Source organism: Chelonia mydas, chromosome 7 (genome assembly GCF_015237465.2).
Source record: "Chelonia mydas isolate rCheMyd1 chromosome 7, rCheMyd1.pri.v2, whole genome shotgun sequence".
Classification (NCBI taxonomy): Eukaryota; Metazoa; Chordata; order Testudines; family Cheloniidae; genus Chelonia; species Chelonia mydas.
Window position 1 is genome coordinate 17,326,682 of NC_057853.1, and position 20,916 is coordinate 17,347,597.

General features: G+C 41.5%; 1 protein-coding gene across 3 annotated transcripts in view; it reads left to right on the forward strand.

The window, feature by feature from the left end:
- Positions 1 to 1,300: 1,300 nt before the first annotated feature.
- Positions 1,301 to 20,916, forward strand: part of LMCD1 (LIM and cysteine rich domains 1) — a 65,618-nt gene continuing 46,002 nt past the window's right edge. Inside the window, exons 1-2 of one of the 3 annotated variants that reach the window (XM_037904902.2) lie at positions 1,323 to 1,592; positions 1,905 to 1,996. In XM_037904902.2, coding sequence (XP_037760830.1) covers positions 1,979 to 1,996 — 18 coding nt within the window. In that variant the 5' untranslated portion in view covers positions 1,323 to 1,592; positions 1,905 to 1,978. Of the gene's footprint in view, positions 1,593 to 1,904; positions 1,997 to 19,102; positions 19,142 to 20,916 lie in introns of those variants that run through there. The other 2 variants (XM_027823712.3, XM_037904900.2) reach the window with 2 other exon arrangements.

Below are 20,916 nucleotides of genomic sequence, written 5' to 3' on the forward strand. Positions count from 1 at the left end.
TAAGTAATGGGATTTTTAGGTGTGTCCAGATTTTCTCCCATACCTTTTCTATTCCAGATTAATTTAAAAATGTTCAGATGTATCTCGTGAAAAGTTTAGAAACACCTGCCCACAGCCCATCAGTTAGCTGTTTCTAAACTTTTCACGAGATACATTTGAACATGTAATAGGGAGACCGTTCAGCCCTGATCAGTTATTTTTCTTCACTGCTGAAATGCCTGTTTTATTTCCGAACACAACAAGGTAACTAGATCCTGCTCTTTGACTGGACTTCCCATTTTGTCTGTGTTTTTCAGCAGCTTAGAGCTAGACCCCAATTAGGAAATGGGAAACAGCAGGGCAAAAGGGTGAAGTGAGGAAACTGAAAACACAGGTGTATGAAATCCACTTTGACTTTCATCTGGACAAAGGGGCTTTGTGTTTAAATCGCTGCAAAAGAAAGAGCAGGAATGAACTCTTGTTGAGGGCATTAAGGAAGATCCTGCAGTTTCATGTCAAGATGTCATGTTTATTCCATTATCTTGCACTGGGGCTTCCCCCACCCTCCAACAAAACAATTACAAGGGAATCATGTTTTTAGACCCTTGCCCTTCTAATATATTTGATCTCTGTCCACTGTGATAAACTGACCCAACACATTTCTGCCTGATTCAAGACCTATGAGACCCCACCTCTCTAGCATTTCCCAGTGCTAAAGCCTATGGCACTGGCAGCTCAAAAAAAAAAAAAAAAAAGTCTTTGTTTGAAGGATGCCTATTCACTGTCAAATATTTTAATAACTTGCCCTTGCACTGTGGTTCTAACAAATCATATATCACCCCTACAAACTCTTTCAGAGTTCCCCCCTTCCCTCAAACACACCCCAGTGCAAGAAAATATTAGCTTGGCTTGGAAGATAATAGTCTGGTTTAAATCAACACCTTGGTTATTGCAAAGGGGGGGGGAGCGCAGTGTGAGATTGAAGGAGGGGAGGAGAGGGCAGAGCAGGTTTAATTTCCAGATTTAAAGGACTAAAAGTGCCCTGGATTCTCTTGTTTAAACACCCACACTCCCTTTTGCTGTGATTCTGTGAATGAGCTGGTTTCCCAAGATCGTTGCTTTCCTTCTCCCCTTCCCCCTTCTTCTTCCTTTAAAGGAAAAAGGCTAAAGGGGGAGATGTGATTCAGGCTCCAGCCTCCCTGCTTGCGATTGCGCGGGACAGATGTGCAGCAAACTCTCAACAGCTGGGTCTGGGTGCCGCCTACTCCGCCCCCTGCCCCCGCAGGGGTGAAAGTGAGAGCAAGAACCTGAGGATCGAGTCTCGCTCCGGCATTGGACGGAGAAGTTGGAGCCCCGCCTCGGATTGGCTGACGGCGTTTTAGAGGGAGCTGTAGCCTCCAATTAAAGAGGCCCCGCGCAGGCAGGCAGGCAGCGGAGAAGGCTTGAGCGGCAGCCTTGTTAACCAGCACTACTCTAGCCCACAGCCCTTTACAAGCAGAGGTCGTTCACCGGCAGCCTGCCGTAGGGCACCGAGAGAGCTGACACCTTGACAGAAGGGAAGGGGGAAAGAAAGGACGAGGCTTGTAATGGATCTGAGCCCAGGAATTCAAAAGGTGAGTTGTAACTTTATTTGCACCTTCTGCTTTGTATATTCTCTCCCCCTCCCCGCCACCACTCGCCTAGCAAGGTTAGGAGTGGCTAGTATGTTATAAATTTTGATGTGCCTTTTCCCCCCTCCTCCAGTGGCTCTAGCTAAGTAAAGCCTCTAAATAGATCAATGCAATTTCTTCCTGAACGCAGACGCTCTGTGGTGTCACCTTGATCTTTCCTGTGCTAATGCCAGTGGAGGTGTTAACTTACCCTCTTGGCTGGGGAGACGGTAATGTTTTTCCGAAGGACACAGTTAATCTGCTGTCACTTTGTAGGATTTGCTTTCAGCCACCTTGTGACTCGTTCCACCATCGGTGTGCTTCAGAGAGGACAATCAGAAAGGGAGCCTATGGAGTTTAACAAAGTGGTAGGTAGCCTATTTTGGTGGATCTTTAGTAACAACCCCCATTTCCCTTCACCTCTTGTAGCATCTTTGGCCACTGCCAAAATGCTCACTCAAAGTACTGGGAGCACAACTCCGGCACAAGGTAGCTAACTGCTCTCTCCAGGGTCTGACCCTTCACTCCCACAGTGCTGGCCTGGTGCCCAGCTCAGTGTGTGTATGGTGGTTTTTTTTTTTTTTTTTTTTTTTTTAAATGTGCAGGTCAATAAATAAAACTGAGTGTAGTTTGTTACTCCCCTAGCTTGAAGGCAGATAACTTACCTGCACACAATGGAAAGAAGCCAGATTCTGGAAGGAATTCAGTTTCCTATTCAATGTAGTCATTTATCTCCTAAGCAGATGGAGGAATAGCCTTGGTGGGTGCAATTAATGACTCTTTCCAAATCTCTTTTTGAGCTAGTTATCTAGCAGTGGAAGGCTTGCCTGACAAAACTTGATGCCTAAATGCATGATGGAAAAGCTGGGAATGATATCTTCTGAAAGTTGAGATTTTTTAGAAACTTTCACCTTGGGCTGTTTTACAATGAGGAGGGAGTTTAATTTTAGATTTCACTTTCCTCAGTAGAGTGGAAATCCGTTTAAAAATGGGTTTGGTCTTGTTCCTTTCCTTGGTAGAGTTGGATTATAGGAGGAACACTTTCCCCCCTTATTGCCACTTCCTTAATTGTCCACACATTGTACATGCATGCAAAGATCTTATTCTCATTTTTCTCCAAGGCTACAGTTACATATTCAAAAAAAGTCTTATGTGCTAGAAGTGGGAGGAGAGAGGCTTTTATACACCAGGGAGCTGCAGATAGTGGAAGATTTCAATTCTACATTTTTGCCCAATTTTGTGTGTAATATTTGCTCCGTGTCCAGCGTAAGGGGTTGTATGGAGCTACCCCAAAAGAAGCCTGTGATGGAGTGGTGGCTTAGAGTGGTATGCATGCAAACAGGGCTTGATCCTTCAAGCTCTGAGCACATGCTTAACTTTAAGCATGTGAGTAGTCTCATTAATTTCAATAGAACTACTCCTGCTTAATTGTAAGTGGGTGTTCTTGGGTGCTGTATTGGCTCAGGGAAAGCATGCTCAGAATTTTGCAGAATCACACTGTAGTGATCAGGATTCAGAATGGTTTCCACTACCCTTCCATGACTTATAGAAGTGAATTCTTAGTGTGATGGTATTGGACTACTTCCATCCCTTTCTGGGCCTAATCCAAAGAACACTGAAGTTGATGGGTTGTGGGGGCAAAGAATTGACTTACATGGGCTCTGGATCCAGTGCATAAACAGCAGACACAGAAGGAAGGACTGTTACAAAATAAGTGTATTGTTATGTGTAATATAAAACATTATGCACTAAGTACATGGAAAAAATCCATAGGGAACTTTAATACAAGAATTGAACTATATAAAGCTTTTTGACAGGAAAATGTGTATTGAAAAAATTTACTTCAGTAAAACTTCAATTGGCCAAAACCAATTACTAGTCCTTATCTATTCTAACCTGATATATATCACAGCTTTGACCATCAGCCTCTACTAGAGACTTAGATTACCTTAGAGAGACCCTTTGGGTGGGTGGAGTTTTTGTTTGGGGGAAGGTTTGTTTGTTTGAGACTGGGGAATTTTCAGTACTTTATCACCCTTGCTCAGGAAGTGAAGTCCCAGGCTACTTTCATTCTTTTCTTTGAGTTAGAACAACTGAACACCATCCCACTGTGACTCCTGACTTAAAACTGAATTTAAGAGCTGTTAGTCTCCAGAGAAAAGATATATGGTGTATGTTGTCAGGGAACTGGGTGCTTTTTGGCTTTATTCTCTACACCTGCATGGCAGCATAACTAGGGAAAGAAAGGAAACCACCTCCTTGAAGTGAGATCACATGCATCTCTAGGTTTCTGCTTTGTCAAAATAGCACATTTTGGATTTCTTTACAATAACAGCTTCTTACCTCACTACTTAATGGCAACAACCCTGGTAGCATGGTTTCCTCCCCCCCTCCTCTCCCCCAGGAGTTGGATGGGGGTAACACCCACTGACTAGCATGGGTGCTGAGTCTCAGGGCCTCTGTGCAAATGGCTGTAGCCACCCTGGAATCTACCAGGTTTGGTGGCAGGTCCTGAGGCCTTGAGGTGGGAGAAATGGGTGGCACCCCTACCATCCCCAGCTAAAACCTTCCATGAGCAATTCCTTGCAGAGAACAACTCCCCAAAAATCCCTCTCCTGGCTTCTAATACAGGAAACGAGGATCAGTCTCGGGGAGCCATGTCAGTCTCACACTATTTGGAGTAGTGCTGAGCAGCAGTGGCACCATTGAGACCAATGGCAGGGATCTCTCCAAAAAAAGCATTGTGCAAGCTGTTTCCTCCCACCCCTGCACCTCCTTTCCCTCTGAGATTGGGACCCAGCCCTGCTTTCTCACTGCCCTACCTGCTCCCGCTGGTGCAATGTAACCCCATGGGTGCACGCTACTGTGCTCTCCTGAGCTCCGGGACTATGGCTGTGACGGGCCATTGTACCAAGCTCCTGGGGAGAGGCAGCTCTTTTGGTTTGCCCTCTGTAAACCCTCCCAAAGACCAGTCGCAGTCTAGCCCTGAACGTCTAACTGATCTGTGCTGTTTTCTCCCTCCCATCCTCATCCTCTTCCTCTCCCCCTCTAACTCTGCTGCTGTCTGTCCTCCATGTGGTCATCAACTCCCCATCTTTCATTCCCACCTGATGCATGTTGCAATGCTGCCTGGCTGAGATGACCGTCATTGGCATTGCTAGTCTAGTGACACTGGTTCCACTCACTGTGCAGCACACTTATATATAATTTTTTTTAAAAAAAGCCCCTTATTGCCAGAATGTCATTGGGCCATTGCTTCCACGTGGGGTGCAGTCCCACAGCCTGAAACAATCCCTAGCAGAAACCACACAATGACAGCAAAACCTGAAGTATATGGGGCAAAAAATTTAGCGGTAGCTTTTGATCATCCAAGAATACTTCCTCTGATGCCCAGAAATGAGCCCTTCTTAGGGAAGGCCAGAAGACGAAGCTCACTCTTTGGCTGCATCTACGCTACAAGCTAGGGATGTGATTCCCAGCTCATGTAGCCATAATTGCATTAGCTCTCCTCTGAGCTAGCATGCTGAAAATCATAGTGCAGCTGTGGTAGCATACGCAGCAGTGTCACATGGTACAAGTCCTGAGTATCTACCCCTGAGGTATGGTGCATCTGTACTCAGGGTGGCTAGTCCAAAAAAAGTTTGAGATGATGTTTTGAAACCTTTCCTGGGGCAGAAAATCTGTTTTCCAGCCAGCTCTAGCTACTCTTCCCTCATGCTGCAACTCATGATGTGGATACCGTATGCAGGAGAACAAGGGGACTACTTATCTCCCCTTACTGCCCAGTGTGAGTATATACTATGAGTAACAATCTCTGCACTAGGCTGTTTTTGCCCAGAAGTTCTTCATATGTGATTTGAGAACGGACAATGATGCTGCACAGCTGTGGATCACAGAGGGGATATTTTGCACTCTGGATGCAGAAACTTGTCAGAGTCTTTCCAAAAGATAAAGCTTTATACAGAGCTGTCATTGCTGAAAGAAGATGTCACACATTTAAATGAAGTCCAAAGTTGCTGATGATAAGCATTGCATGAGTATCTGCTCTGCATTACAGGGAAGTGGTGTCATGTTCACATGTCTTTGCACAGTTGCATCTGACGGGTCAAAATAGGGCTAAAACTCCCTGAATCGACTGACCCAATGATCTATCTCCTTATCTTCTGTAATTGTTCTGATAAGTTGTCTGTCTCCTATCACCTGAATTGGAACCAAACACAACAGTAAAAGGAAAAAAGCCCCAGCTAGTTCACACTTAAAGGGAAATGCAGTTACATAATACCAAAAAAATTATCTTGCATCAATCTGTCTGAATAATAGAATATGTTCAAAGGCACACAAATGTCTTTGGATTAGACAGCTGTTTAATTTCCTGAATTGTGAGAAGGGCACTTTTTCTGGGCACAGGGTGAGCTACTGTCAACTATTAATTTGGCTCGGCAATCTCACACTGCCAGTCTGAGCAAGTCTACGAATGGGAGTCTGGAATTCTTTGGGGCTTGTTCCAGGGCCTTGAAAATTTGATTTTTTTTTTTTCTTTTTTCTTCAATCACTGTTGGGTTTAGTCATTGCTGATGTCTCGCCCAGTGTATTATGGGACCCCTCCTCTAATGAAATTAAAACAAGGTGAGGGGGAAGCATTCTGCTTGGAGGATCAGTGGTTTAGCTTAAATTTTGAAAAGATTTTTGAACTCAAAACAAAGATGTTTTGCAGTTTATTGGAAATATTTGAATGAGCACAGAGAAACCTGGGCTGCTGCCCCTGAATTCAAACTCTAATTTGATCAGGAAAAGGAAATAAAAACTGCGCTCAAAGTGAAGCGGAAGAGTTTTTTGTTTGAGGTGATTGAAATGTTGGGTTTTTTTTTTTTCTTTTAAAGCAGGGGATGTACATAGCTAAATAAAAGCTGTGCTGCCCAAAGTGGGTGAGCTAGAGAGAACATAGGAGCATAAGCGTTTGCCATAGTGGATCTGATCATTGGTCTGTCATGTCTGGAATTCTGGGTGGACAACCTAATGCTTCGGAAAGTGGCAAAAAAAACTCCATAATAAATCGCCAGCAACCCTGCAGTAGTCAGCATAGGCCTTGGGGCCACAGATTTTATTTATATCTGACTATGTCTAATGATATAGAAGTGAATGAGAGCTTTGTTTCATTTGATACTGCAGAATTTGGCTCACTGTTATAAGCCATAAAATTACCCGGAACCTTTTAAAATCCTGCAACTTTTTTGGTCTCTGTCTTAATGCAGTATTGTGAGACCTTTAAATTGCTATATCGCTTATTTAAGTCAGTCAGGAGCTTTAAGCTAAAGCCACAAAGTGATCTTCTTTTTTCGCTGTGCATGGTGGGTCTCCTACAACTGTCCAGTCAGCCATTTGAGGTCCCTTTATAACGTCACAACACAGAGATGTATTTATAGTGAAGCAGTCATGCTTCTTATCAAAGACTAAGACTTAAGAGAGATTGAGTAAGGATAACAGGAAAAGAAATGGTTACATAAAAAGTATAACTCCTTAGAGTCTAAACTTAACTTTAACAGGCTAAAATCCTTATGAAGTTGTTTTAGGTGAGAAACTATCTCCCAGCATCCCCCAACTCCCGTGGCTGGGATCTACAGATGCAAAAAGCTCTGTTCCTTTTTACTCTCTGATGGAGAACAGGGTGTTGTCTTATAACACCAGGACAAATCCAAAAAACTTTTGAAGTGCATCTCTAGACATGGCTCTTTTTTTTTTCCTGTTGACTTCCTATCCCTCCACTGATTGATTGTAAATGGGGCTCTGCGGTGTTTTGGCTCACCATGCTTACTCTACATGTGAACCTAGACAGACTGGTGAATATATACATATATATCCCTTTGTCTGGCAACACCAGTTTTTCACCTGTGTTGGGTGGTAATGCTTGATACTAACTATAAGTTATATAGTCATAACTTGTGAAATATATGGATGATTAAAAATATTAACGACCAGCAGGATCCTGGCTTTCATTTAAGATCTCGTACGACATTCTTTACAGATAAATACTATGATGGCAATTTGTTGTGTGCAGTGAGTTTGTCGGGGTACTGTTACAGAACAGCAAACACTTTGCCAGTTGGCACTGACAAGGTCTGAGTGACATGCATATTTACTAGGACTGCACATGTAAACTATAGTGACACTGCATGCAAAAGGATTTCATTAGTTATTTGCATATGCAAGTGCTAATTTGTGTGAACAATAACTGTACAACCAATTGCATGTCTACACTGTCAGAAAATCTGACCAAAATATTTTCTACGCTTAACCTGCAAGGAAAAAAGTACTCCTTGTCTTTCTCATTATTCACAATTGCTGGTTGTGGATCACATTAGCAAAAGTTCAGAGTTCTGTGTTGGAACCTTGTTAGTTATTTTACACAGTTCAGCTAATGCAGACCCTAATCTTAACTGGAAAGCCAAAAGGCATTCCTTCTTTGTGTAGCTCCAGTAGATCTCAATGGTGTTACATAATGTACTACCCAAGAAAACTGGAGACACATTGCCATCTGTGGTCATATTTAAAAGTTGGTCCATAGTTGTCATATCTGCATGACTTGAATCAGTATGTACCCCCAAAGAGAGCAATCCTCCTTCTGTTGGAGTGGGATGACTTATAGCACTGCATTAGTTGCAAAGGAAAACATTCATCTTACTGTAGATGCTTGTTTCTCTACTAACAAGTATTTCTATGTACTGAATCATAAAGTTGTCAATACAGTCTGACCTCAGTGCAGGAGGATTGGGAGTTCTGCCCACACCCATGCCTTTCTTTCTCTTAGACCTAGACTGTTAAGGCATTGATGTTGTCATATTTTGTCAACTGTCATGTGAAGAGGGGGTGGGGGAACAATATTTTTGCCTTTCCCTCATCCTGACTAAAACAGCCTTGAATGAGACCAAACACAAATTGTTATGAAACTTCAGCCAGTAGCTCACTGTGAAGAATGTGTGGATGAAGAGCTTGTGTGTTTGGGCTCTATCTAGACTTTGGGGGCAGATCTGGCTCACCTTATGGTTCAGGCACTTCAGAAACATTCTTCCTGCAGAAGGAATTTGAGAGTCCCTTTTTTATAGGAAGTAAATAGGGAGGGGGTCTGAAGTGCCAAGAATGTAGGTATTGTTTCATTCAAAATTAGGAGTTCAGTGGAGCTGTTCTGAGACTATTCAGCCACTACAGTCAATATTTTAAGGGCTGTTTCCATCCACACTCTCAGGACATTCTCACCACACCTGACCCTGGCTACAAATTCTTTAACTCTGTCAGTCCAGTTTCAGATACTCTGAATAGTTTCTCTTGTCCTTATTCTTATTATAGACCCTCCCCTTCATCACCATCACCACACCTCTTCAGTGTCCCATTCTCTTCTGTTCAGTCACAGGCACAAGTGTAGAATCTCCAAACCCTCCCCCTCTTCAGTCCTTGGCCCACCACACAAAGTGTGGTTTTAAAAAACGAGTACTGAGATAAATGAAATTATTAGTAACTTTGGAGATTGGGAACTGCTGCCTGAAAAGCCATGATAGGTTTTTGTTTTTTTTGTTTTTTTTAGGCCCAGATTTTTAAAGGTGTTAATCGTCGCTCAGTGTTGCAGCATCTGACTTATTTTTTGGGAGTTTAAATTCCATCCACATTTGATTATATTTAGACTCTGAAGTACCCTAAATCTCTCTTGAAAATGAGCTTTAGATTCCTAAATCAGACGCTGCAATGCTGAGTGCAGCAATGCCTGAAGATGTCTTTAAAATCTGGGCCTTAATGTTTAGCAGCTCCTTTAGGAAGAGTATTTTAAAACCAGCTAAGAACTGAATCCTCTGAATAGGTCGGAGGAAAGGAGAGGGGAAAACCCCTGTCCCCACTACTGGTGTGAGCAATGTTACATGGGTATTGCACATTACTTACATTCTCTACTTTCTAGAAAGTAAAGACTCCATCCAATGTTTGGAGGGTGTGGCTAATAGCTCACCATCGGTTCCAAGGTGAGATGAGCACAAATAATTAGGGCCACAGGCTCTTTAATAAGGATAGCAAATGAGCTGTTTGAAAGAAATGAGCCTTTCTGAAAAAGCGAGGACTTAATTAGTAGGATCCAGAATTTAACATTTGTGTAAATTCCATGTGTAACTGAGAAAATCCAGGCTGTAGCAGTTGTTAGGCCCTCAGAGATGCCCAGGGGGCATATTAATAACACTCCCCATTTCCTTCCCCTCTTTCATGCACCCGTGAACATACCAGCTAAGCTTTTGAGCAGCCTTGCAGGGATGCTGCCCAGTCTCTGCTGGGGGCAGAAGATTGAAAGCTTCACAAAAAGGGAAGAGGAAGAGTGCACATAACAAGCAGCTCCCTATGGGCTTTTATTTAGCAGCTAGACCTAGCACAAGTGTGTTTATATGTGTACAGACACCAGCCAGAACAGAAGCAGAATAATAACCCAAGACAAGCAGTAGCAGCCCAGTTCCAAATCAGATTTTGATTCCCCATGGGATCTTCATGGACTTGATCTTTCCCTTCTAAAAGGCATGGCAAAACTCCCATTGATTTCAGTAGAAGCAGGATCCAGTTCTATATTACTTGATGAAATCCACTAAAACTATGGGCAAGTTCCCCAAGATTTGCTCAAGCCCTGGCAAAGTGCTCCTGACATGGAAAATCTGTTGGGGGAAGAGAGTTCATGACAGCAGAGAATATCTTCCTCTCACCAGGAGTGTGTAGGGGAGCAGAGCTAGCCAAATAGTTTGCACCAGTGGCCAAACTGGCTTTGGTTCTACAACCAGGTTGGTTCTAAAACCAGGGCAATGTTTGCTGCAGTGCATCCATTCTGCAGCCTCAGCCCATGAGATTTCTATGGATTGCCAGCCATAAGCTGATTTAAAGCTGATTTAAAAAAAAAATCTCTGAGGAAGGACAGGTGGTAGTATCCTCATAGAGATTTTTTTTTTTTTTTATTGGCTGGGGCTCCATAGAGGTGTCATGTATGTGTCCCTTGCAGCAAAAGGGGCATGGCTGGTACAGGGGAGTGTAACTTAAATGACCCTGTGCCAGCTGCATTTGACTTTTGGCTTTGAACTATATAAAATGTATTCATTTGTGGAACAAGTCATTTGACTTAATGTTGTCTCACTAAAAGCCAAAAATTACATACTGTAGTCTGGAATATTTGAATATAACAATAAAATATTAATGAGCCTGAACTATTGTTCACAGCTTTGTAAAAGCATTAGCTTTTCTCCTCTGGAGTCCCTTTGCTTAGGTTACAAATGGACATAGGTCTGATGTTCACATGCCTTGGGTCTAATCATAAATGTGTTTAGGTGACAAGCTTCCATTGGAATAAATGCCATTTAGGTGCCTAAAAACCTTTGAGGATTTGGATCTTCCTCCTTTTTAGACAAATATCCACATCTAAAACTGTCATGATTGTTTTAGTCTTGGGCCTGCAATATATAAACAGTCCTACGGTGGTGTGAATTTGGAGTGAGGTCCATTGGCAGAGCTATGAAGAGAAGCTATGATCGCAGTTAGCTCGTGATGGGTCGGTTCCTTCAAGGTGATGAGTACTCTCAACTCTTATTGACTATAATGGACTGAGGATCAGACCCATGTGTTATGTAACTCTGTTCTGGTATGGACTGAGTCCATGGTAGTGATTTCAACGTAAGACACACAGGGTATGTCTACACAGGTATAAAAAACCTGCAACTGGCCTGGGTCAGCTGGCTTGGACTGCAGGGCTAAAAATTTCTGTGTAGATGTTTGGGCTCAGGCTGTGACCTTGTGAGGGTGGAGGAGCCCCACTTCACCTTGAATGGTACCTTCAGCTATGTGCTAACTACTTACGCTAAACTTATGGCTAGAACAACATAAGAAGAGCCATACTGGGTCAGACCAATGGTCCATCTAGCCCAATAGCCTGTCTTCTAACAATGGCCAATGCCAGGTGCTTCAGAGGGAATGAGCAGAACAGGTAATCACCAAGTGAACCATCCCCTGTGGCCCATTCCCAGCCTCTGGCAAACAGAGGCTAGGGACACCTTCCCTGGCTAATAGCCCTTGAACAATGCTGCATACATTTGATTATGTAATCGTTCTTGAGGTTAAAGCATCCTTTATACATCCTATATTTGCAAAGCAAGGACCAAAGCCTGCAGTCCTGTGCAGAAACTCTGCCCTTTGAAATCCATGGGAGCTATGAATACTCATCACGTGTCAATCAAGCCACTTAGTTAGGTAACGTTAAGTTCCTGAGGCAAAAATATTCACACTTAAGTCTTTAAATACATTTTCCAATCACTTCTTCTAAAAGCTCCCCAGGTTTGCATTTAAGGTTTTGTAAAGAAACCAAAGTTTCAACACCTATTTTGAAACTCTTAGGTCTCTACCGGTGAGTTTATAATATCCAAGGACAGGCTTTCTCCATGTGAGATTTCTGATGGTGCCTACTTCCATTTGAGCTGTAAATACTGTGGGAACAGGGAATGTGATCTCTTACCATGCTCGAACCAATAGGAGTCACGTGTTCTGTCACCGCTTTCCTTTGTGGCCTTCGGCAAGCCATTTAACTTCCCCATGGCTCAATTTCCCCATCTATCAACTGAGGACAAGGGTGCTCGGGGGGGGGGGGGGGGGGTTGTGAGGCTCTTTGAGATCTTTGGATGGAAAGTACAACAGAAGTGCAAAATATTAGTAGATTATTACCATGCTTGTGGTATTTCAGCACTTCTGCTTCCAGTGGGAAGCAGAAAGGCACAGAGGAGGCACACTTAATTGAAATATAGTACTTATCTGAACGTTTTGGAACTTATAAGGGCTAGTATTTAGTTCAAATTTGGGCAGCTTCACACCCCCACATTTCCATTTTTTTAGAATTCAGACCAAGTTTTCAAAGCTCCAGTTTCATATTAGTGGAAAAATCTGTTCACCTTATTTTTTTTTTTTTTTTTTAAAAAAAGCCTGTCCCTTCTTTATCATGAATTCACACTCTGTTAGAGAAAGGAATGCTGCCTGCCAAGTATGTGCTCTTGGACGAGAAAGATATTTGCAGAGTCTCTAGCTCGATTATATCTTTGTCGTACTGGAGGTTGAAATTTGGCACCTCTGCTGAAATAGTTTCCTTCAATATCAATGCCTTTCCCTGTGCTTTACATATTGCCAAAACAAAAGGCATTGTTTTTAGGATAAACTTCCCACACTCTGAAGTACAATGTCAGTTAGTACTCCCAGCATTCCAAATGGCACCAATTCATTCCACATCTTGTATCCAAATACTTTCTATTGGATTAGTTTAATTCAGACCTTAAAAGTGACTTTTTTTCTTCAAAGTGTAATAACATGAGTATCTGCACTTAACCTAATTTGTTACCATAGCAAGTCTTGGTCAAGATCGTGCATATGATGGACCCTGCACCCATGCAAATGATAAGAAAAGTCTCAACAGCCCTTCTTTTTCCCAAGACAAAGAAATGCAGGTGTTGATAAATCTCACACCTGACAAATTTTTGTCACTTTTTAGTGAATTCAATGCTGGGGAGAGGTGCTGGATTGACGGCCCTATGTGGATGAGGTTCTCTCTATTTGCAGAACTTCGCCACATTAATGTTTTGACACAAAGCTGAAGGTACAATCTCCAAGGGGTAGAGGATTGTTCAGTTGCCATTTTAACCTCTGCTGAGACATCATCCAGTTGCCCTGTTGGCAGATTGTTGTGGTATGCCATGCTTACCACTGGAAACTGGATAGTGAATCCATAGGTGAGTAATGGACATGGTCAAGAAGCTCCTTCCAAAAGTCAGCAAGGACAAGCTTCTCCACAGCATTGTAGCAATGTGAATTTTCCACCCTGAATGTCGTCCTCTCTAAGAGACTAGGCCTCTCACAGTTGCCTTGTGTGACAAGACATTAGGTTGCTTGTCAAAGTACCAAGTTTGGCCTCACCTAGAGGGTACTTGACAGGACACAGGCATTGTAAAGTTCTGGACTCCTCAGTTTAAGGAGAAAACAAGCATATACTACTACTGAAGAGAGAAACTGCTAGGCAAGGTTAATATTCCTATGCCTCAACTGTAGGACCCTTGCTGTGTTACATCATTCCTTTTGTACTTCATTAACACACACTTGTCAAGAACACAAAACAGCAGCATAACTGTAAGCAACTCTGGAGCAAATGAACAGGTTTCATCTTGTGAACTGGTCCAACTGGCTTCATCTTTGAACTTCAACCATCCAATAACCTCTATATTGGAAATTTTTGCATATTTTTCTCAATGCAACTGCAGCAGCATCAAGACACAAGACCAAATGTTTAGACCCATTAAAATCAATAGGGAATTTTGCCATTGACTTGAATATAGCCTACATATGTACAGTAATCATCCAAGCCCTACATCATTGCTTCTCCATTCTGCTTGTTGAATGCAAGAAGCAAATGTTTTGCTTAATTTTGGAACAGTAAAACCAGAGAGAGCTTTTTGCATAAAAGGCATGGTGAACATCAATTCCAGAGCACAAAGTGAATCAAAACAACTCAAATTGGCTCTGAATTTAACTTCCCTACTCTCTGTATAACAGTAACTTATACCACCCAAGATTTGTTTGTTACAGGGCTAAATGAGACCCAAGGAGGAAAAATGTTTGTATATTTATAATTTTAGTTAAAATAAGGTTTTTATATTTTTGAGCACACGATTCTTTTTGACCACATAATTTTTGTTTTTAATATTCAGTTACATCAACCTATATCCACTGAGGATCTAGCCTATAGATCCTAAGTACTGTGCCAAAGTTTCTTCAAAGAACTTTTATCTCTTCCCTCTTCTCCCCCCCACCCCCCCCCCCCCCCACCGGGTCACTTCTATCAACATTCATGGTGTCAGATAATCAGGTAATCCTGTTTTACTAGGGAAACACATCGGACTGGTGCATATTAAGCATTGTGGTTTCTGAAGAACTGATCTATAAGAGTTGTTAGAACTTTTCAGTGCTCTGTCTTTGAGAGGATACCTTTTCTTCAAGGAGTTCGTCAAAAGGTTTTAAAAGAAAGCGTCGTCTTATGTTGCCTGACTAAGTGAAGTGAATCCCTAAACCAAACTATGAATTCATGATACTCCAGGCCAGGTTCCTGCTGCCTATGGTGTGGGCTGATGGGGATCTTTGTTCTGCATATGAATTTTAGGCAGATAATACATACCACCTACAAGGTTGCACAATACTTTCCACAATAAGACCCTCCCCAGCTGTTTATAACTCTGCTAAACTTTAATTTAGCAATTTTCCATGCTGGATGTCTGCCTCAGGCTAACTTTGGCTTTTTTTTTTTTTTTTGTATGAATGAGGCAGGGCTCCTGTATTAAGGTGATCATTTTAAAGTGATAATGCCCAAGGAGCTCAGCCAACCTTTAATGTGATCACTACCTAAATTTTGACTGCTTGACATTAAAAACTTAATGTTCCTCTAACATAGGTTTTCATGTAATTTAATATAATTCCTGGCATTCACCAAAACATGTACCTTGTCCTGTATTTGGTGATGTCAAGTTGTTATAAATATAGGTCCTGATTCTTCAAACACTTTACTCACATCGTTCATTCTGTATCCCTGAGCAGTCCCATTGACTTAATTTTGGCCACTCAGAATTCATAAAGCTAAGCATGCGTGTAAGTCTCTACAGGGTTATGGCTCCAACTTGTGTACACCCTTACCACAGTTCCATGTACCAATGGAGCTCTGCATGTAAATAGCAAGTTTAGCCACAAAATTCAGTTTTTTGTGTGTGCAATTGCCAAATGTGAAATGCAACTGGAATATACTGAATTGCTAATAAGCACATGCAATTTAAGCACCAGCAAGAAATTGGATTTTTATTTATTTATTTTAATCCACCATGCAAGGTCCCCGCATCTACTTTCAGCACAGCACAGGTTTAATGGGTAATAACTCAAAAGCCTTCCTCTCTTGGGAGTCGCCCTTAATTTACATAGCAGGTTACGATTGCTTTATAAATGTCCAGCATATGCACGTTCTAAGGCATTAATTAGCCTATATACTCTAAAATTATTTCAGTAAATCTGTCATCTTCACTAAAGATACTTCCTTTTGGGAGACCTTGTGATAGGCATGGAAGCTTAGTGGTTTTTTTTCTTTTTTGTGTGTGTGTGTGTCTTTTGTTTTTTGTTTAAAGCAAATTTTAGAGAACTTCCCTACATTTTAAATAACGGGGTGTGGGTGTGTGTATCTAAATTGTAGTGCATTAACTGTAGGTTTGTGCTTAAGTGAGGCACCCGTTTCCCCCCTCCCGCAAAAGAACTCTCTGTTCACATTTAGGCACTGAATGAAGGACTAGATTCTCAAATGGTCCACACCCAGCATCTTCCATTGTGACTGATGCCCATATTTTTCCATACTTCTGAAATTCTGGCCACTTAGTTAGGTACCTAATTAGGAGACCAGATTTTCCAAAAATCTGGCCTCAACTATGGGTGCTGACTGAATTCCACATCTCTAAAATGTGGTTCATGATACTTCCTCAAAATGATTTTGGGGGTAAAATAAATGAGACACAGAAAAGCCAAACAATACATAGAAACTACAAAAGATCACCTTTGGACATGCACCCACAAATTTGGATGCTTACCAGAAGAATTACTTGGAAGCCTCCATGAGGGAGAGTCTGAGTTCTGGTACTTAGTCTCCATGTTTTTGCCAAAATTAGACTGACTTTTCTCATAGTATTCCCAGAATGGGGAAATGAAGTGAAAAGAACATATTGAACCTCACATATATTTGGGTTAGGTTTGTTTCTAGTTTGGGGGTGAAATTTTTGAGCCCATTCTTATCCACAGTGGATCACCCATTCCTATCTGAAACACAAAGGATATATCTACTACCTTTTTCTTTAAACCCAAGAGAAGGCATATAATATATTCTGAGGATCCAGCTGCTCTCAAAAGTCCTAGCTGGAGTGGGAGTAAGAACTTCTAACTGAAACACAATTCCTCTGTTGCTGTACCAACTGGATCTGCCTTGGTAGGAGCAATGTCCTGACTTTCATTGAATTTAGGGCAGGTCTTGTATACATTACATCTTTCTCAATGAATCCTGCCAGTTCCTCATGCATTTATGAATAGAACTGAATGAATGTGATGCACTTTGCTCTGTTCAAAAGTGAACCAGTTTCAAAGGATGACATTTTACACAATTGTAAAGTCCAGTCACTTTCAGTCTAGTGCGGCCTGTCATACACAGGGCTACTGCAGCTGCTTTTGATTCAGCTGTATGTAAACACTATCAGCAGAAAAGCAGACGTGTTTCCTTTTCTCTACAGTCATAATCATCACTGTGCCAGCTGAACTATAAACAAGCATGAACACATTTGAGTTTTGTCCTAGAATGTCTCAAAGATTTTGAGATCAGAAGATGGGTGGGCGTGATGACCCTTGTGGGAATTCCAGAAACATTGATCACTTCTCCAAAACTGGATATGAAACACAGGAGAGGAACGATAAGAATCCCAAAGATGTGGAACTGAGTTCCATGCCAATAATCACCCCCCTCCCCACCATTCTTTTTTTAGGAACTATGGAACCTTCATTATTTCGGGTAGATCTAAGTTTTTTTTTCCACTGAGACTCCAGCAGGAATGGAGCTGCAAACTTGTCATACCTTGATAACGTCCTTCTCCTAACAGCTTTTTTCTTTTTCCTCCCCTCTTCCTGGAAGCCTCTCTACATACAGGGACCTTGGCAGAGAAGAGTGCTGCAGCCTCTGGCCTTGGTCAAAGGACTCGGCGAAAGTCAAACTCTAGAGAGTGAGCTACTGTTTACAACCACTTCAAATAAACTAAGAGGGATGTTGTTCACTTTTTAAGCTTCCCTGGAGATGTGGGTGCAGTGTACAGTTTTGTTTCCAAATCTAGATGGATCACAAAGGTCCTTTGGTTTGTTATATTTATTCTGTATTGAAACAAATTCATACCGCTGGGTCTGCTGAATGCAGTGAAGAAAGCCTTTGTCCATATATTGAGTATTTAATTCTCCTGTCCTCCAACATAGTGCATCTTGGGTGGGGGAGTGTGTGTGTGTGTATATATATATATATATATTTTTCCTACTGTTCAGCTTGTCTTGGCTTTGTTTCCCTCCCTCAGCCCCTGTGATTTCTTTCTTGGAGCTTATGTTAGCATCCTTGTTCAGATCATGCAGCAGCATTACCCATTATACTGCAGATACCTGCGCGCTCTCTCACTTAAAACACTTCCCACCCTGCCATGATATGAAACCTCTTAAGGAGACTTGCTGAGTTAGGCATCCTTTTCCTACCAGTCCTAGTTCTCTAATGTGTGCAAATAAACCTTAATCTAAGGAACACAACCCAGTTAAGCAATCGCAATAAGTAATTAAACTCATAAACGTGCTGCATGGAATGTCCCAAACCATCTAAACATTATATGCTTGAATTCTTAGTGTTTTCTTGCCCGTGGGAGTCCTTTCAAAGCTGGAATTGTTAATGTCTGAAATTCTATGCAGGCTGGAGGAGCCCCACCCATAACATTCTTGCTCTTCCTTACGGGCATTTAACCCCAGCTTTCTGGCTGGGCTGGTAAGTGCCCAAAACGTTCTTGAATGCAGGACTTCTTAAACTATACTAAAGAACTAGAACTAAGCAATCTTTAGGTCATTGTTTTGGAACAGATTCCTCTTCCTCCAACAATCTTCCCATAAGACAAGCTAGAATTTGACTTTGGAAAACTTTAATGCTAAAGGGATAGGCTCAAACCTCACTTACACTCAGTGAATTCAAATCCACTCTCTGAAGTTGACTTCAGTGATACAGGTCTCTGTGGCTGTCCATCGTGGTGCGTGGGGTGGTTTGTTCTCCCAATTAAAGCCTGTACTGAAACATAACCACCTCAAAGTATTATTTGGGTGCTTCACTGTTTGTGCATGGTGTGTTTGGAGATTAAAAATTCAATACACTCCTTGAGAATGCAGAGGCCTCATATAGGTAAGTGGGGATGAACAGTTAGGATAAGCATCTCCAGAGCTAATTCTTTTGGCTAAATATAGGTAACCCTTTCAAAAGCACCCTAGTGACTTAAGAGCGGACGTTCCATTGATTCTTGTGGCATTATTCTGCATAGTGCATTTTATACATACGAGATGGAATTTTCAAAAGTGACTAAATAATTTTAGTATTGACTTTCAATGGGCTATATATGTGTGGCCTGGCAGATAAGACACAGGATGGGCAACCAGGAAGAGCAGAGTTCTATTTTCAGCACTGTCACTGATCTGCTGTGTGAGCTTGCCCAAAGTCATAGGTTTTTAGGCCAGAGGTACCATTGTGATCATCTGACCTCCTGCATAACACAGGCCACAGGATTTCCCTGAAATAATTCCTGCTTCAAGTTGAATAGCTGTGCTTGAACTAGAGCATGTTTTTAACTCCAATCTTGATTTGTAAACTTCCAGTGATGGGAAATCCCCTGCAACCTTGGGTAAGTTGATCCATTGGCTAATTATGTTAAAAATACGTGCTTTGTCTAGTCTGAATTTGTTTAGCATCAGCTTCCAACTTCTTATACCTTCTTTAGACTGAAAAGTCCTCCAGGATAAAACTCCTGTTTCCCATTTAGGTACTTGTGGTTATGGGTCCTTTTATTCTTAAAAGAATACTCCTCCTTGTCTATGGCCAGCAGAATTAAGGACCATTTCTCCTTGTTCTCTTGCTTCACTTATCAACTTTCTCCAATGCTTAGCTTTTAATTACATTAATTGCTATCAACTTCCCTGTTTTTCCTTTTGTTTTTGTGTGTATGTATGTAAAATTTTCACTTCCTTTCTAAGCCAGGCTTTGTTTTGTTTGTGTGTTTAACCAGTGTAGCCTTCTCTCTCAACTATGGCTTTTTGAACATCTCTTAGCTTCACCTCTGCCTTTCCCTCTCCCACCCTTTGTCTAGCATTTAAGATCTCCAGAATAGGAATTGTCTTTACGGAGCCTAACAGTCTTGGCCCCAATTTTGGTTGAAGTCTCTACGCAACTACTGTAATGCAAATAATCAAATACATCCTTCTGCACAGACTTTCAGGTAAAGGTTTGTGCTTGGTTTTTATCTGTGGAAAGTGCTGTAATCCTTTGGAAGGCTAGAGCATAAATAAGGGTGTTTGCTTTTAAAGGAGGTCTCCAAGTTCTGTTTTCTGTAGTGTTTGTCTGATGTTAATCATCTTTCCTCAGAAACCTGGGGTCAAATTCAGCCCTCTTATAAGCAGGCCCAAGTAGAATTGGATTATGCTTGCTTACACCAACACTAGAATCTGCCTCAAGTCTAGGTCTGAGCTGTATTTCTTACACTCTCTTAATAATAATAATAATAATTAATAAAAAGACAAGAAGAGAACTAGGTTTACAGTGTCTCCCATAGATAGCTCTAATATGACTAAGGCTAGGTCTGGGATAAAATACCAGAGTTGCAGTTTCTTCAGTTAAAACAGCAAACAGTGCAGGACTACTGGTAAAATGTACCCATTAGCTACACTAGTTCGATGCAAGTCATAATAACTTGATATATGCCTGTGATCAAAGTTTCAGGCATTCCTTTAAATAAGAAAACATGTACATGTGTGAGAGGAAGGCTAAGGCTGGCAAAGTTGTCTTTCAGGTTTTGTTTCAGAAGTCACTTGGATACCAAACAATACCTAAATGTAAATGCTATGGGTTTTTATTACTAAATCTATAAATGTCTACTTTCTGCTTCTCTCTTTCGAGGGAGAATGTTTTACCCATTTTCCCTTCAGCGCCTCTTGAAAACAATATTTCCAGGTGTCTTTATTTAAAAAAAAAAAAAAAAAAAAAAAAAAATCTTGGATGTGGGGGTGAGAGTTTTAGATCACAAGCTGTTGCATTTGAACAAATGAGTTTCCAGGTGATTGCAGCCATTGAAAGCTATTTGGAAGGAGAAAAGTAGTACCTATCACCAAGAGACATTGCCTTTTTGAAAATAGACTGATAGAATCTATCTCTGGATTCTATGACACTTTCAAACTGACTCATTGATTTTTTTGGAAGGAATGCAAGTCTACATGCATGTGGTGTATTTACCATTTTAAAAAGTGATGTCCTCATATTATTCAAATTAAATTGATCTATGGTAGACAAATGCAACTAATGTATGCTTCCATGTTTGGCCACTACCTTCACAAAAACATACCTCCTGAGGCAAAAACCTTGCCATACCTTATTTCAGAATGAGCCTGATGCTGTAATTCCTGTCAT